The 17,550-nt window shown below is 30.5% G+C and overlaps 1 protein-coding gene across 1 annotated transcript in view; it reads right to left on the reverse strand.

Annotated features, from left to right (window-relative positions):
- LOC143042230 (cadherin-related tumor suppressor-like) overlaps nt 1–17,550 on the reverse strand; it is an 83,673-nt gene that overhangs the window by 53,779 nt on the left and 12,344 nt on the right. Inside the window, exon 2 of the mRNA XM_076214490.1 lies at nt 657–852. Within this exon, the coding sequence (XP_076070605.1) occupies nt 657–852 (196 nt within the window). The remainder of the gene's footprint in view (nt 1–656; nt 853–17,550) is intronic.

Below are 17,550 nucleotides of genomic sequence, written 5' to 3' on the forward strand. Positions count from 1 at the left end.
CTCAACTGTTATCTGCTCTTTGGTCGGATTGTTGTCTCTTTGACACATTCCCCATTTGCATTCTCAATTTTATGCTTACCAAAATTTTAATGCCCTGAATAGTGCGAACTTAAAAAGAGATTATTTAATCGTTGTTTACATTCATAATTATTTGGTCTCAGTGTTTCATTAGCAATCATACCTCAACTTTCTACCAATATAAAGACTAATAATATACTCATCCTATACAACAATCAAAAAATTTTGTACTAGATATATGCTATCATACCTTCTCTAAATAAAACTTTTAAACACACGTACAATCTACGCTTTTGAGAAGTACATGTCAATTACAACATTTGATCTATGCATTTCGATTTGATTTCCATGTTTTAATGCCACTTTTGAGCCCGCATTTGGGCTATTTTGTGTTGGTCAGTTTTTATTGGTGGAGGAAGCTGGAGTGCCTGCAGAAAACCATCGACCTTCAATAGTCAATTAAGATTGGAGTTGAGTGCACCTGCAAAAGCGGGGTTCCAAATCACAGCCTCATCAGTGTTGAGTGGCTAGTGATAACAGTTAAGTATCTACTTAGACCACTTGGCCACCTAGGCCCCTGTGTGTCTTTCGAGATCTTAACATAAGGTTTGAAAAGTAAATGAAAAGTTGTATCGTACCTGAATTGTTAATGATGAATTTCCCATCACCTCCGCTCCTTATAACCAGGCTGACCTGTCCAGTGGTATCATCATCAGTGACGACAACAGAAGCAACTCTTGTACCCGTTGCTGTCCCCTCCGAAACAGTTTCTGCATACAGGTTCTTACTGAACTTTGGTGGTGTGTCATTCAAATCTTGAATTGTGACAACAACCTGAAATCAAAATTTGAAACTTTGAATGAAATTATAGATATGACTATGTGCCTTATTTTTTTAACAGTTGGTTACTCTGTATTATATATAAGGATTTCTAAGAGACAACAAAAATTAATAATAGAATACTACTTGATATATTAAACCCTGCAGGAAAGGTTCAGTCCCTTGCCGCACTAAAGACTTGATAATTGATAATTGCTCCTTCTCTACTTAGCAAGAAGCATGTTTTGAGAAATAAGAGCAAAGACGTTCCCAATGAGTCAAAACAATTCGCCACCAATGGTGCCATGTCTTTCTTCAAAAATTTGTTCTTCAAGTTTAAAATTTTGCCTTTTAATATTCATGATACAATCAATAAGATTGATCTCCCTTGATGTGCATTGATATAAATGTCATCATCATCATCATCATCTTGTTTGTATATTACTGTACATTAAAGTTTAATTGCAGCATGTATCAGTACCATTCTACCATTTCTGATCAACAGACATGAAGATCTCTAGAGTCAAAGAGAGCTAATAATAAATGTGTAATTATGAAATGCTGCAGTATATACTTAAATTACAGAAAGTCAACATGAAACTTCTAGTTATCATGAAACTTAAATATTCTTAACAATTGTTTACCAACAATAAAAGTATCCCCCCAAAAATGTAATGAACAGTACTTGTAAACATTTTTCAGTGCCTGATTATACTGAGTCATCATTATTGACAGAAAGATTAAAATTTGGCTTTTATATGAAAGACGATCTCTATTTTTCATGGTTTTATTTTGTATTTTTAGGAAGGAAAGAACAGAGAAAATCTTCTCTTCAGACTTGATACTAATACTATAAGCTGTGTTCGACTTAGCAAATCTAGCCGCATTAATTTAATCCTGTAGACTTAAAAATAAAACCTGATTTTTTTTTAAATACACAAAATAAGGCTCTTTTTTTCAAAAACAATTAGTCGCATAATTACAAAATTGATTAGTTTTGTAATGGCAGTATAAAGTAACCAGTTTGTGGAATAGGTAGGAATTAATGGACCATATGTTATGGCTCATTTATAAAGTCAGTTAAGCATAACAACTATTACTGGGTAAATCAAAGTGGAATATTCAGAGCAGTATAATTTCACTATAGAAATTAGTCAACATAGAGTATAATATTGGAGATATGGAATATAATGTTTACTGGGTCAATTTAGAGTATAATTGTGTTTATTGTAAGCGTGGCATGTGGACCGCAAATGATGAGGCTGTTAAATCTTCCCTATGTTTATTTTTTGCTTTTCATATTATAAGCCATGTACAACTGTCTCATTTCAATGAACAGTGAAATGTATACAAGTACGGAGTTTGTCATAAACTGTCCCCCTAAAAATATACACTTGCAGTTTAAATTAAAGACATCCTTTAAAATTCCTTGAAACTGTGGACACCTAAGCAAAGCAAAAATTTCCAATATATATATTTTACTGACAGTAATCATGAATGCAAATAGCATGTAGTCAAAAGAAGACATGCAGAAGTAAACATCAAAAGGGTTTTCGTTACAGTAGACACTGGTGAAACTGTCAAGTCCACCTATTAATGGACCCAAGTTTGAAAAAAAATCCTTTCCAATTAATCTAGCTTCATAATCAAATTCTTGAAGGATAAAATAGATATTTAAAGATCTTCAGAAAGACTGTGTACAACATCAAAAAGTATCTTCACATGGGGTATGGCCTTTTACCATACCTTGTGGTTAATCTTGATTTAATCATCCCCCTTTTTTTTCTCAATCAGAAATGGTTTATAAAATATGTATAGATACAAGAATTACAAACAAAACCTTCAGAAAAAGACATATTGCACTTAATACACCTTCTCAAGCGAATGAATTCCGAATGACAATTTCAATAAAGATCTACTCCTGTCTAACAAACAAATCATTATACACTTTAAACCTCAAAATCACTTCTCAAAGACCTTTTCTTGTTTGTTCAAGAAGTTAATTTGTAGCACTACAAATGTAATAACAGCTCATGTTTTATCTACCACATGAGGCAATGGGAAAAACATGCAAATTACATCAGCTTAAAGCACATTACATAATTTTAATGTTTACTAAATTGGATTAACACTTGTCAATGTGCAATTTAGCAACAGGAGACTTTCAAGTGAGATTTTCTTTTACCATTTCTCTGTAAATCTTACAAAACTATTTAATCCTATAAAGGTTTTCATTAATTTATATTTAACATGTCAAAGAAATATTCGTGGTCGAACAGTCTCAAGGCGAACTGAGAGGTTTGATTAATTTTAATCTCATTATTTCGTGTATTTATTTTGTACTTGTTAATAAATCCTTGCCTTAATCATAACACCTGTTAAAGAATTCATGTACCGAGATCGTAATATCCCCTGCAATATGTGACCAAGAAAGAACATTGTAAAAGTTGATCATGGCCCATACATTCTAGCAAAAACCATGATTAAAAGAATTAATTTAGATTCATGTCAAGGCAATTTGTTTTAACCATGGTCAACCATCTTATTCTGGTGCTTGACCATGGTTAGACATGGTTGACTATCACAACATATTTCCTGGACAGGTACAGTCATCGGGTAAATGAATCTACAATATACATGTATCTTTCATTTTCTATTTAACACAACAGCAGTGCTGCCTCACTGCACAGTTACCATTCATAATATGTAAGCCCACGAGAAAGCACCCTATAATTTACCTTTATAAACCCCTTTTCTCACACCCAAGCTTAAAAATTTATCAACAAATCTTTTTTGGAGAAAACTTATATATAATCCTTGGACAATACAAAAAAATCTGGATTTTTTGCCCCAATCAAAAAGTGTGATAATCTTCAATATTTAACATGTTTGCCTGATTTGGACTCTTACTGGTGATATTCAAATTATTCAATGTTACAAAATTATACACTACTACTTATTGCAGATGAATAATCAATTATAAATAGGTGGACGAAATCTTCTTAATTGGTAAAGTGTTGAATTAAGTAGCTTTTTGATCAGGGTGTATACAAACCAACACTGTATACAGATTAATGTTAATTCCCTCTTATATGACTCGACATTTAGTTTTAATCTATTTTCAAGGTGGAAGATTTGGTTTTTAATATTATAGAAATATAAATATAAATATGATGTCTATAGCACAGTCCTCAATGAGACAGTAACCTAACAACCTATTAATAATGTAAGCTGTAGTAATCTGCATGAGTCTTTCCGAAATATTTAATAATAATGTAAAATGTCTGAGGCTTTTGAATTGACTCATAGACATCATAAACTATTGATTCATACTACTGTTTGAGATTACTGAACCTTAGCCCCTTCTTAAATTCATACTATTTCTGTGTTCAAATTGATAAAATTTTAATTAATTATGAATATTTCTGAATTTTTCTTAAATCTCCAAGGGGAGATAATTTTGGTTGCAAGAGTCAATTCACAATTTAATTAACAACAAAACAATAAACCAAAAACCATAAAGCACTTTGCTCAAACATAAATCTTTCAGACATGATTCTGAAATAACTACTACATGGTTTACACCATAAATTCTATTGTTTAAAAAACATGTCAGCCATGCCTCTTCCATTGAATAAACTGTATAAATCAATGCTTCAAAAGTTAATAAAGGGAACCTAATAAAAAATTCAAAGGTCATATAAAATCAGGATATCATTAATTCAAAATGTCCCAAAGTTAAGATTGTCATTAAAATCTAATCATTTATAATGATTTTTCTTTATCAAAAGTGTTAAATGTAGTTTACTGACAAAAGACATCCTGAATATAAACTGTTATTTATGTTGTTTACTAGTTTAAAAGTACACAGTCCAAGCTGATTGCATTTTGAGTTGTTTTGTACAATCAAACTTGAATGTCATTGAGTGCATGAGGAAAATATTATACAAAGTTTTTCTAAACATTACTAAATGTCCAATGAAATGATTAGAATCCAATAAAATAAAACTTGGGACATGAAGAAAACAACAATCAATCAATCAATCAATCAATCAATCAATCAATCAATCAATCTATTAAAATGCATGTTTTCCTCAATACACAAAAAAAGTGCAGCAAAAATAAAGAATCCTTTACATAATAACTTGTTTTCAATAATATACTGAAAATCATTCAGAAACCAAGCATTAAAGCTTTGGTAAGTTAACCAATGTCTAAGCCTATCCAATACAATGTAGCAGAATTATAAGATTATATAACCAAGTCAAACTTAAGCTTTGCATTTGCAGAAAAAAACTTCAAAAGCTTTATACTTGCAGAAAAATACCATCAAACAAGTTATTAATTTCACATTGCAAGAAAAAAGCAAATATTTTACTACTCATAATTTCTGTGTTTCTATTACGTTTTCTTTTGTACAAATTCATTCATAATTAGACTTAGTCAATGGAAATGCAATCAAAGAAATAACCGTATTCTTGAAATGGCTTTGAACATGCTAGATTATGTAAGGAGAAAATTAACTCGCCATGTTAAACATATCAACTTAATAAAAACTTGAAACAAATTATGTTATGTAATTTTTTTATTGCTAGATTGGCATAAAAATATGACAACTGAAATTTATAACGAATCAGTTTCATGTTGAACTGTGCAGAACTGTGCAGAACTGTGACACTACAATTACGAAACAAAAGCCTGTAGTGTTTAAATTGTTGTAGCAGTCACTAGTAGTTTTCATCAATGATGTGCAGCAATCAATTACATGCAGGGGAATTTAACTTGCACAACACTCAAAGTGCAATTTTAAGTAATAATTTAAAGAATGGCATTGAAGTTTGAAAATGTCATTATGAAGTGTGTCTCTTCAGGTCTTGGAGTTTGGGGCTGCAGTGAAGACCAACTGATGAACTTACATTGTCATTTTGGGGCCTTTTATAGGTGACTATGTGGTATGCAGGGTTTTGCTGATTGTTGAAGGCCATATGGTGACCTATAGTTGTTAATTTCTGTGTCATTTTGGTCTCTTATGGAGAGTTGTCTCATTGACAATCATACCACATCTTCTTTTTTATATTAGGCTCTTTGGACAGGTTGATTTGATATCCCTACAATACATTGATTCCCCATTTCCATTCTCTATTCTATATTGTTACAAAGTTAGAAATGACGTTTTTGGGTTTCTAACAGTTTAAGACACATGTATGTCATTCCTTCAAGTTCTAATCCAAAAGTGACAATCATACATTTAATTTTTCATGTCCATTCATGGAAGTTTGTTACAAGTATTCATAATTCATCAATCTGCAATGCAAATTTCAGAAGCAATCAGCCAGTTTTGTTTTCATATTTCAGTCACTCATTAGGCATATTTAATCTTCAATGCAATTTATTTTAGAAAACAAATTATCTATTGTACAAATTAATCATTCAGCAAATAAAATCTGCCAAAATCCATTCCTGAACATGCAGATACACATCTTTCTCATACTATTCTGTTGTGAGAGAAGATCAAATAATTTAAAATGATTGATGAATTTTTTTGACCTCCATAACTCCATTCATCTTTGTCTAAAAAACTGATGTTGTCTGAGCCGATTCTACTAATTAGTTTGTATCAATTCTTGCTGCAGCAGACAATTCAGATCATTGAATTCTGCAGTCTGATGGACAGACAAAGCTCAATCAAACGGAATTTACTTAAGCTGTGATTGCCGTCTCCAAGTGCAAAGAGGAATGCAATCTGAGGACAGACAAATATGAACCAACAGGAGTTGTAACATAAAACATTGATAAAACTGCAAAATATCCCTGATTGTCTGATCAAAGTGCATTGAGGAACAAGGATTTGAAGAAATTGAAACAAGCATGAATTAATTAAGAATTTACAAATCATTACAACATACTTTCAACTGAAGTCAAACTGTTTACTGCAAGAAACAACTTTTTACTCAATCAATGAGGCAGATCCAGTATTTTCAAACACTTTGGGCACACTGCTCAGAAACATGGGTCCGCATGCATATGATATTGTATGAACAATTTCCTATTATTTTGTCTGGTTTTTTTTGTCTACATAGTAAGGGGGTTGGGGCATTGTCTTCTTAGACCCTTTTTGATCAGGCCTCTGATCTGATTCATTGTAAGTCAGTGCAAGTTGTTTGCAATGTGACCTTGAATATATTAATGAATGTACCAAATAGATACAAATTCCTTTCAGTTTATCACAAAAATATATACATGTTAAAACTGAATCTACAAAAAACCTATACAAATGGTCACCTTTAAAAACATGAATTAGGACTAGGTCATCCTTATACTTATGATAAAAGAGACATGAAAAAGACTAAATAATGTGTTTATTAAATTTCTGTTAAGTTTTTATTTGAAGTTGTGTCTTAATCCTCTGTCAGTCCTGGTTACCAGTTCAATTTCTTTCTAAAATAGTTAAAGCCCAACAGCTTCACCCAGCACAAAGAATTTGGGCCATGGTGATTGGACAATCGGAACTTCAATATGTCATAATTTTTTGCTGAGTCAAGATAATTTATAAAACTTGTGTCATTCCGGCCCATATTTCAAAGACTTCAAATAAACAAGCTTTCTACAAAAAAACTCTTGTCCTTTTAAAATTTTCTCTTCATATAATTTTCAACTTTATACTGAATTCAAATGGAAGAAAATTAGTAGAAGTTTACCTTTCTAAAATCTCACCCCGTCAGACCATTTTACTTATTTATTTAGATCCCCTAGATTGTTATTAAGATAAAATAATAAAAGACCATTTTGTGATAATGTAGTGTTAAAAATAGTCCTATAAAAGTTTTCTTTCTCTAATAAAAGTATGATTGTAAAATAATAAGAACACATATGCTTTAAGAAACCTGTAAAATATTTTTACAACCTCACATAAAATTTCCTTTTATTAAGCAAGCCCAGTTCAAAGGTAAGCAATGGATTAGAACACATAAAATGGTCCATAAACCATCTCTGATACATGTAATTATCCAATATAAAGAATTCTTTCATCAAACTTTACAAATTAACATTTACTTGCAAATTATTCATGTTATTGTTAGGTTTAGAAAATTGCTTATTTACACAAGGTTAAAGTGTCTACTTTAAAATGTGTTTAAGTGTTTCTGGTGGCCTGCTTAAATTTCAATGTTGTTTAGTCTGCAATTGTTTTTTTCTTATCCACATCCCATATGTACCAGACAGGGAGGACACTTTTAAGTAGAAAATGTTTAAGACATCAACTTGGTCAACTTGGGGGTCAAAAACCACAGGCACTTGTCTCAGAAAAAAAATTTCCTATATACCTTGTTATATTAAGGTATATAGGAAATTTTTTTCTGCGGCAAGTGCCTGTGTCAAAAACAGACAAGAAGTATCTTTTAACAATACAGTAATCGCATGATCATCCAGAGTTAACAAAAGTTTAGATCCGCCATCTTGTTATGATTCAAAGTTCCCTAAATGTAAAAATCTTTTAATAAATAAGCATTCTTGTTTACCTTATTGAAATACATTTGCTTTTTTAAAAACAACATTTTGGGTATTTGTTTTTTTTGCTGTATTTAGATATTATGATCCATTATAAGTTGCTTCAATGTGGCAATAAGTCATACATTTACTGATTCAGATTAAAGGTTATCAAAATTAATATAATTCATCTATTGATTGCAATCATCCAGCCCCACAGGCCTATAATGATAATTAATAAATTGATAAATCGATTTATTAGGAGTGTCAAATGATAATTTATTAAGGGAATTATAATCTAGTAATCCACTCAATTAATAGGTTGACATCTTGGGACATAAAAAATGACTTTTCTCGCCTTTTTTGGTAACAAAATTACATACTTTTTTAACAGGTGGCAAGGTTCACTGCAGTATGCCAACTGATTTAAACTATTCGATATTTCATTTCATTGTCATTCAAAATGTGTAACAGCTAATATTTGTATCGCTGCACACAATGAATGGGTTACTTTTCCCTGTTCGACTTCCAGCTGTGATTCGTTTTCTCAAGTAACATAAAATGATGGTTTTTAGTGCACGATTGCAATAAGACACTAAAAATTCAACCACTAATTTACAAAATATCTTGGTAGTGTGTCAATGGGACATATTATATTAACCTTTGAGAATCATTTGGAAATGTGGTGGGTGTTGAAATGACTGATTTTTTTACATCTTATAATCATTGTTTCCTGCATGATTATTGTACTTTTGAACAATAGGATATAAAATCTACCTTAATAACTGGACACTCTTAAAATACTGTCAGACCAGAGATGGGGATTGGAAGTTGGACCCTCTCTCCCCCTTTATTTCTGAAATTATTAGTCTCTTCTTTTGGTATATATACAAGATTATTTTGCATTAGGAAATAAAATCTAGCTCAATAACAGAACACTCTTAAAATACTGTCAGATCAGAGAAGGGGATTTAGCAAAAAAGTTGGACCCTCCCCCTTTTTTCAAAAAATATTAATCCCTTCTCTTGGTAACTATTTGAAAATACTTCCACTTTGTTTAGATGTACAATTTTGCTATAAACAGGTCAAAACAGCTCCAATAATAATATCAATTTAATTAAACCACTTGTATGTCTATTTCAGATTGTGCAGTGTCCCTTTCATAATAGGAAATTCCAAAGGAATTTAATAATTACTCTGAAGCATTAAGAAACATGATGAAAATTGAGTTTAATTATCATATCATGTTATAGACTGACAAAAGGACAAATAAACAGGTGAATAGTGTACTTAACAACCTTAATTAAAATAACCAATACACAAAATAATTAACCTTGATGTAAATTAAGATAGTTGTGGACTTCATTTCTTCTTCCTTCAATTGATTTTCTCAGGAATGGTAATATTTAATTTTTAACTCACTGGCAAGGTTTAACTTAGAGTAAAAAAATGCACTTTATGAGGTTTAAAACTTGAATCACATTTTAATGAACGAGTACAAGTAAGGTTCCAAATGACAAAAGTGAATGATCGAGAGTATATTAATGTATACAGGAGACAGAAAAATCATAAAAATTGAGAATCTTAAATCCCTACAATTATTAATTTGGCATATTCATAAAAATTTTTAATAAATTAGGGGAAAACATGTGTTATATTGAAAAATACTGACTAAATAATATTATGCAATTTTACAGGGTCCTTTTAAAATGAATAGGGTAAAAATTTTGATAAAGTAGAAACATTGATGAATTTCAAAGATAAGTTATGATCAAGCCATCTTTATTGCTAGAAACAGATATTTTAAAACCATTAAAAATCAAATATACAAACTCAGTACACCAACAATTCTTTTATGTTTAAATTTCAAAACATTAATATTGTATGTACTTATCATATTACAGTATATTAAACCCCTCAGCTGCACCTCTTTAATTTCATTTCTGACATGCAAAAAATAAATATTTGAAAATCATACCATATCATTTTATATCCTTTAACGATGCTTATCAGATTTGGAAGAGATAGAATATAATTTCAAATTTGCATAATCTTTTAAAATTTTCCATTTTCAACATCTTTTTTTTGTTTTTAATCTCTAGACAAAATCTATTACTAAAAATATTTGATAAAATCTTAAGAAAAACATATTATAATAAATATGAAACATGATTCACATTTAAAGAGATACTAAAAAGATATAAAGTCCATTAATATTTTCAAGTATACCAATTTTAAACAATTTTACCAAGGTGTCATGGGTGCGTTTGATTGGTCAAAATCTCTTTGAGACAAGGAGATTATCAAGAACTCTACAGATCAAAACAATTGAAGTTCTGATGGGTAAAAAAAAAACTTTTATGACAACAGGCTGAATATTAACATGATCATAAACATTCTTTTGAAATTATCAACAACATAAAAATTTTAAAACTCGTAAATTTGTCACCCAAGTACAATTAGATTAGGTAGAACAGGTAACAATCATAAATGCCACAATATTTGTACTGTACTCTAGACAGTAGATTACAAGCTTGTAATGTTAGTTACTTATATCTCATAAACAAATTTTAAAATTTTTGATAAAAAATTTCAAGCTATATATATATTGTGTACTTACAAACATGATAAGTATAAACTGTATTTACCTTTTAAATAAATTTTGATTTTATCAATTGTGTGTACTATTATAAATATAAAATACTCCCTTCATAATTGGAATAGAAAATGTCTGGTTTAGACTCAAAATATATGGTTTGTACAGTCTGGCAGATCCAGAAATTTTCATGAGCCTGGGCCCACTTATTAGACTTAATAGAGGCAGGCTCCAGTCATGCTTTAGTCATTCCCACTATAAAATCAACCCCTTTGCCCCCTATTCTGCCTCTGAATCAATTGGAACTTAATACCTCATGTAAAAAGAATCTGTACATGCATATACATGTACATTGCACCGCAGTTGGTCTACACTTTTATCATTCTTAAAAAAAAGATTATTTTTATGGTGAGGAAACTTGTAAATACTTGGAAGACAGAGGTTATGACACTGACAGTGATACTGAGGTCACTTAACTTACAGGTATCTTATTTCTTGATGGGGTTGTCATGTTAAAATTTTGTTAATAAAACATTATAAACCTGGTGACCGGTAGGACGCTGGCATTCAAACACATGATAAAACATAAGTTTATCTCACATCTGAATTTAATGCTTCCTTCTGCATGAATACAAAGTCTGTTTTAGGTGATATAAGTGGTCAATCAGAAATTGTGTTAGTACTTGCATATATCAATATAAGAAGATGTGGTATGAGTGCCAATGAGACAATTTTCCATCCAAGTCACAGTTTGTAAAAGTAATCCATGATATATAAGTCAAAGTAAGGTCTTCAACACGGAGACAAAACATGGGAAAGTCACTTATTGTAGACCTTCAAGCTGAATATTGGGTTCAGATATCATTACAAGAGTCTCAGTGGGCATGCTAAATAATTTAAGAGGGAGGAAACTAGATTTCTGAATCGACCCGTTCCACAATTGTCAAGCATTTTTTTCCTTCTGAAAAATATTTACTTGTTATAGCAATGAGCTCGATCAGTTTTAACTTAGCAATGTGTAAAAGCTGTTGTCATTTTGATGATTTTTAACTTTAGAATAATCATTAAGTAATGATTTCAATGAGTGCTTGGTATTTTCTAATTTGTAGTACATATATTTAACCTTTTTATTTTCACCACTCCACCATCTGTTTCAAAAATGTACGTTGGAAGGACAATGGCCTTTAAAAAAAAATTCTGACCAGAAATCATATGATAAAATCTCCAATTCTACCACCTCTATGTAAAACCATCAATTATTCAGGCTTTATTATAGGTAAATAGTCAGGAGTAATTTGCAGGGATGTTTTAGAATTGATATTGATGAGACAAAATTGTTTATGGACAATCAGATTGAAAAGATCAAAGAGAAAGAGCAATTTTATACACTTGATTGAAGTTCATTTCAGCCAGTTAAAAACAAGCTTAAATGGTGAATTATTGTATTTCTTAATTGTTAATTACATTCTATAAACTTAATAAAAAAAAAATTAAAAAAGGGGGGGAGGGGGGAATGGATTTTTATAATTTACCCCTATGTTAATATTTTTTACATGAGGAATTAAGTTTCAGACTATAAAACATTGGCGCTCATACCACATCTTCTTATATCTATGTATACCAAACCAAAGCAATAGAAATATTTAGTCATGAATGCATTGTTAGACAAAGATAATGAAACATACTCCACCAGATGTTTAAACCAGAAAAAAAACATGAAAAGAATCTTCTTTGGACCAGATGTACATTTCATGAGACAAGATAACTTATTATGATGTACATTTCTGCTTACATCATCGTTACATTTCATCTTTCATAAAATAAATTTCATACATTTTCTTCATTCCCCAGACAGATGTTTACAACTGAAGTTAACAAACAAACAAAGACAATAGCTTGTTGTAAACAATTATACAATTATGAAGATGTACGTACATTTGTAAATTATAAATGTCAGAATAAATGATGTCACTGGTTAAAAATTTCTTACTGATGTGAGCACATGTATATACCAAGGTAAATATGCATGTGTTGAAATCCGTAAAAAAATCAGCAGAAAAGCAAATGAATTAGGAAAATGTATGGTTCTTCTGTGTAAAATTTATGAATATTTGCAACAAAAATTTAAAAAGAAAATTAAAAAAATGTTTTCAAAAACTTCAACAGCAAAATTTAAACAATGTATTTATAGTTTGGGGAGATGTATGAGTGTTAAATTCATCCATATAATATTATACCAATACAAGAAAGATGTCTTCAAAGGCAACTAGAGGTCAACTTCAAAGTCATTCAAGTCATCAACCAAACTTGTAGTCATTCATTCCTGTGATTTACAAGGGGCATAACTGCCAAAAAAAAGGATGCGGAATCCTGACTAAAAAGTGCAAACATTCACTTATTGTGACCTGAGCAAAAACAGAAGGAATACCATCAATACATGTATAAAAATATTTTGTTTTATAACTGCAATAACAAACATAATTCTCCTTTTTGCACCATTCTCAGAAGGTAAACGTCTTCCGTTTTGTATAACATTTGTTATTATAGAAGCATAAAAAGTGGTAAATTCTATGGTTTCAAGTCAATGATTATTTCATATTCATTCCAAGCTTTGATCAATGGCCCAGGACTTTTATAATCATCAGATCTTTTTGATATAAAATATTAAAAAATAAGTATCTGATCCGCTCTTTTCTACCCAGACTTAGGAGTCCCATGTTCGAATGAATCTGTACAAAACATCAAATCTAAATCTCTGTAATGAGGGTGTTTACATCTCGGTAAACAATTCGAATCCCATCTTCGCACCGTGACTGGAAATTTCGCATTAGTTTCCATTGGTACGGAATAAATTTCTTCTAAATTATATAATAGATGTCTTTCATTTTTCCTATTCAGTATGCTAAAGAAATTTTCATTAGTCTTGAATACATCTCAAAGGAAAACCAAATTAGATTTCATTTTTGAATTACAAATTTGCCCATTAAACATTTAAAATATTTACTTTTTCAAGGATACCGATCTTAAATCTAAACTTGTTCATTGCTGTGTTAATAATAGTTTATAAACATTTGACAAAATAGAATCTAACATTTGGCTTTATAACGTTTACAAATTCATTTCAATATTACCCCCTCCTCTCTATAAATTCTACACTTGTTATTTTCTAACTTGACAAAATAATATCTAACATTGGCTTAAAAACTTTCCAAATATTTTTCAACATATTATAACCCCCCTCCTCTCTGTAAATTCTGCACTTGTTATTTTATAATTTGACAAAATAATATCTAACATTTGGCTTTAAAACATTTACAAATTCATTTCAACATTACCCCCCTCCTCTCTGTAAATTCTACACTTGTTATTTTATAATTTGACAAAATAATATCTAACATTGGCTTAAAAACTTTCCAAATTTTTTTTAACATTACCCCCCTCCTCTCTGTAAATTCTGCACTTGTTATTCTATAATTTGACAAAATAATATCTAACATTGGCTTAAAAACTTTCCAAATATTTTTCAACATTACCCCCCTCCTCTCTGTAAATTCTGCACTTGTTCATGTTGATTTACAATCCTACTCTAGATTAAACTAAGTACCTTATTACCCTCTAAGAAATTAACATGCAATAAAAGCTTCTCTTAATGATGTTTTCCCCAGGCTTCAAATAAAGCTATACATTCACATAGGAACCACATTCTTGACTGCACAAGCTGATGGTGTCTGGCTAATGTGTTTAACATTTTCTCAAAATATTTACTTTTGCTATCAAAATACAATGTTTTTGCTATCTAATTAGATTTTGATATGTTATGCATAGAGTAAAATTTATTTTGTAATACAAAATGGAATCTGAGACTAAAATATACAGAACGTGTAATGGTGTAAAGCAGTATATAATTGTTTGCCTAAAAATAAAAGTTTGGCTATCAATGTTACAGAGGAATGATATCTTCCAATGCATGTTTAAAGACTCCTTATTCAAAATTCATATTATTATGATACAACTTCATGCACATGGTTATGGGTTACATATAATATTTGTTAACATGTTTATCAAAAACAAGACAACTTTCTAATTTGAATGAAACTTTTATTACCATGGAGGTTTTATGAATAAGCTTGATAATGCAGTGTGGATTTTGCTCATTGTTGAAAGCTCTACTGTGACCTATAGTTGCCAACTTTCTATTTCATTCGTAAAATGTTTTCCTATGGCAATCTTCTTATATTTGTATTGAGAAGAGTCAGTGGCAGATCCAGATCTTTTCCTAAGGGGGCCTGCTCCAGTCATGCTTCAATGATTCCCTATATAATCAACCAAATTTTTCCCATAAACGGGGGGGGGGGGGGGAGCAGGCCCACCAGGGCCCCCTGGATCCACCTATGAGAGACTATCAATATTGCATTAAATTAGAGCTTGTGAAAGGAATTTTTTATTATTTCATTTCATAAATTAGATTTTCTTAGTTATATTGTATTCAAAATAACAAAAATACAATATACTTGTGAGTTCTAATACCAGGCCTTTCTCATAATTGATTTTTTTCATGAATTGATTCATTATACACTATCAGGTCAGCCAAAATTTAAGCTCAGTATAAAAACCCTAACAACTCACCCACAACATGTTATCATTTCTTTACATGCTTTATTAATATACGCCATAATAGGCAAAATAAAAACACACTGCATAGCCCAAGCCCCAAATCAGTCGGGTAAACATTAAGGACAAAGCTACTTTGAAGTGAAATAAATGTATTTAAGTTTGTAATCACATTCTTTTGTTGGTCCTAGAGCAAACAATAGCCAGACTTCTATCAACAAGTTAAATTTAACTGTAGCCAAATAGTCAAGACTGTGTAAGATAATTGGTCAGCAAATATTTAGATTAGAAGTTATCTCCCCCTTGTTTCATAATGTGCTTTCATGTTTTGTGGTTTTGCAACAGGCATTTAGACTGAACATCAGAAAAATTAAATCATAAGTAGCCCTAGAAGATTAATACAAATATTTAAATATTGAATTATATTATCATGTCTTAATTCTAACGATATCTCATTAAGATAATTATTTGACAGACAGCTGAACTTATCAGTGTAGAAATATTTTTGTTTCATTGTTAGAATTCCACATAAGATTATTTTTCCTCTGACTAAATTACCCCATCTTTCAAGTCTTATTTATTTGTTTCAAGTCTTTAATTATTTGTTAATGTCTGATTTTAATTGACTCAAGGTGATGAATATCAAATAAATAGAATTCTTTTTTTTTAAATTTAATTTTAAGAGAAGTACAACTATTTCTATCCCCCTCCCCCTTTTTTACTAACATAAAAATAGAACCGAAATATACATGGATGAATCACTCCGAAATTTTTCGCCTTTGATTAGTACACCTTCAAATTTCAAACGAGCGATTTATTTGTTTTGTCATCACGACAAAAGGAAACCAGATTTAACACACCTGCCCAGGTACACAGAATAATCAATGACATCAGGTCATGATTAAAACGATTACAATTTATTCACTTCAATAAAACTGTCCAGCATAATGGCGGCTCCCCTTGAAATGACATTCCATTCTATTCCATCGGAGTAACACAATAATCACGGGATTTTATTTCTTTTCAAAAGACTTAAGACCGAGTACAGTACATCCTTAATGATACATTTTTGTTTGGGATTTAGCTATTATTCTGCTATAAACAAATTTAAAACCCAGTACAGGTTAACTAGAGGGTTATTCTATTGAAATGAAATGACACGTCCAATTTTTGTATAGTTTATTTTTATACAGGCCAATTGTTGACCACTTCTCCATGATATTTTAACAAAATATATGCATGGATTAAAAAATTGAACAAAAGAATGAACTAGAAAAACTCCATTAACAATAGGTGTGTCATTATTAATACAAGTTGTATTTCTGAAATCGATAAAATTAATATATATATAGATCAGAATAAATTAAACATGTACTTTCAATTCTGATACATTTTAATTTTGTTTAACTGAGGATTCATTAATATTTTTTGGATACCAATTTTCGTGGATAAGTTGGTATAAGGAAGTCATAAATTCAACTGACTTCAATGAATGACAAATTTTCTAAATGCATGTATGTAGACTTTGGCAAAACAACGAAAATAAATATCCACAAAAATAAAAGTCCAAAGTTAAATTAAGGGAAACATTTAATTCTATTAGAGACTAAGTCAAAAATTTCAAATAATTGATATATTGATTGTTGGTGTTTTAACACACTTAATTAAGTGCCATTTTGGGCTATTTTGTGGCGGCCAGTCTTTATTAGTGGCAGAAGCCAGCATGCCTGGAGAAAACCACTGACCTTCGTCAAATATTAAAATAACTTTTTAAACGTCCTACATTTTTCTTAAATGAACCTTACATGAAAGGACTTTTTTACTGGATCACTTCCGATGAGACGAAAACATATCATACCTATCACTTTAACCCTGAACTTAAATAGAAAGATAGATCTATCTTGTTTAAAGTTAGGTCTCACACCACACCTTGTAAACAAAAAAAAATAAACTTTTGCATTACGTTCTATCAAACATTCGTCAAAGGCGTAACCAGCACTTTCAGACCTTTTTAAGAAATT

Source organism: Mytilus galloprovincialis, chromosome 8, assembly GCF_965363235.1.
Source record: "Mytilus galloprovincialis chromosome 8, xbMytGall1.hap1.1, whole genome shotgun sequence".
In the NCBI taxonomy this organism is placed as follows: Eukaryota; Metazoa; Mollusca; class Bivalvia; order Mytilida; family Mytilidae; genus Mytilus; species Mytilus galloprovincialis.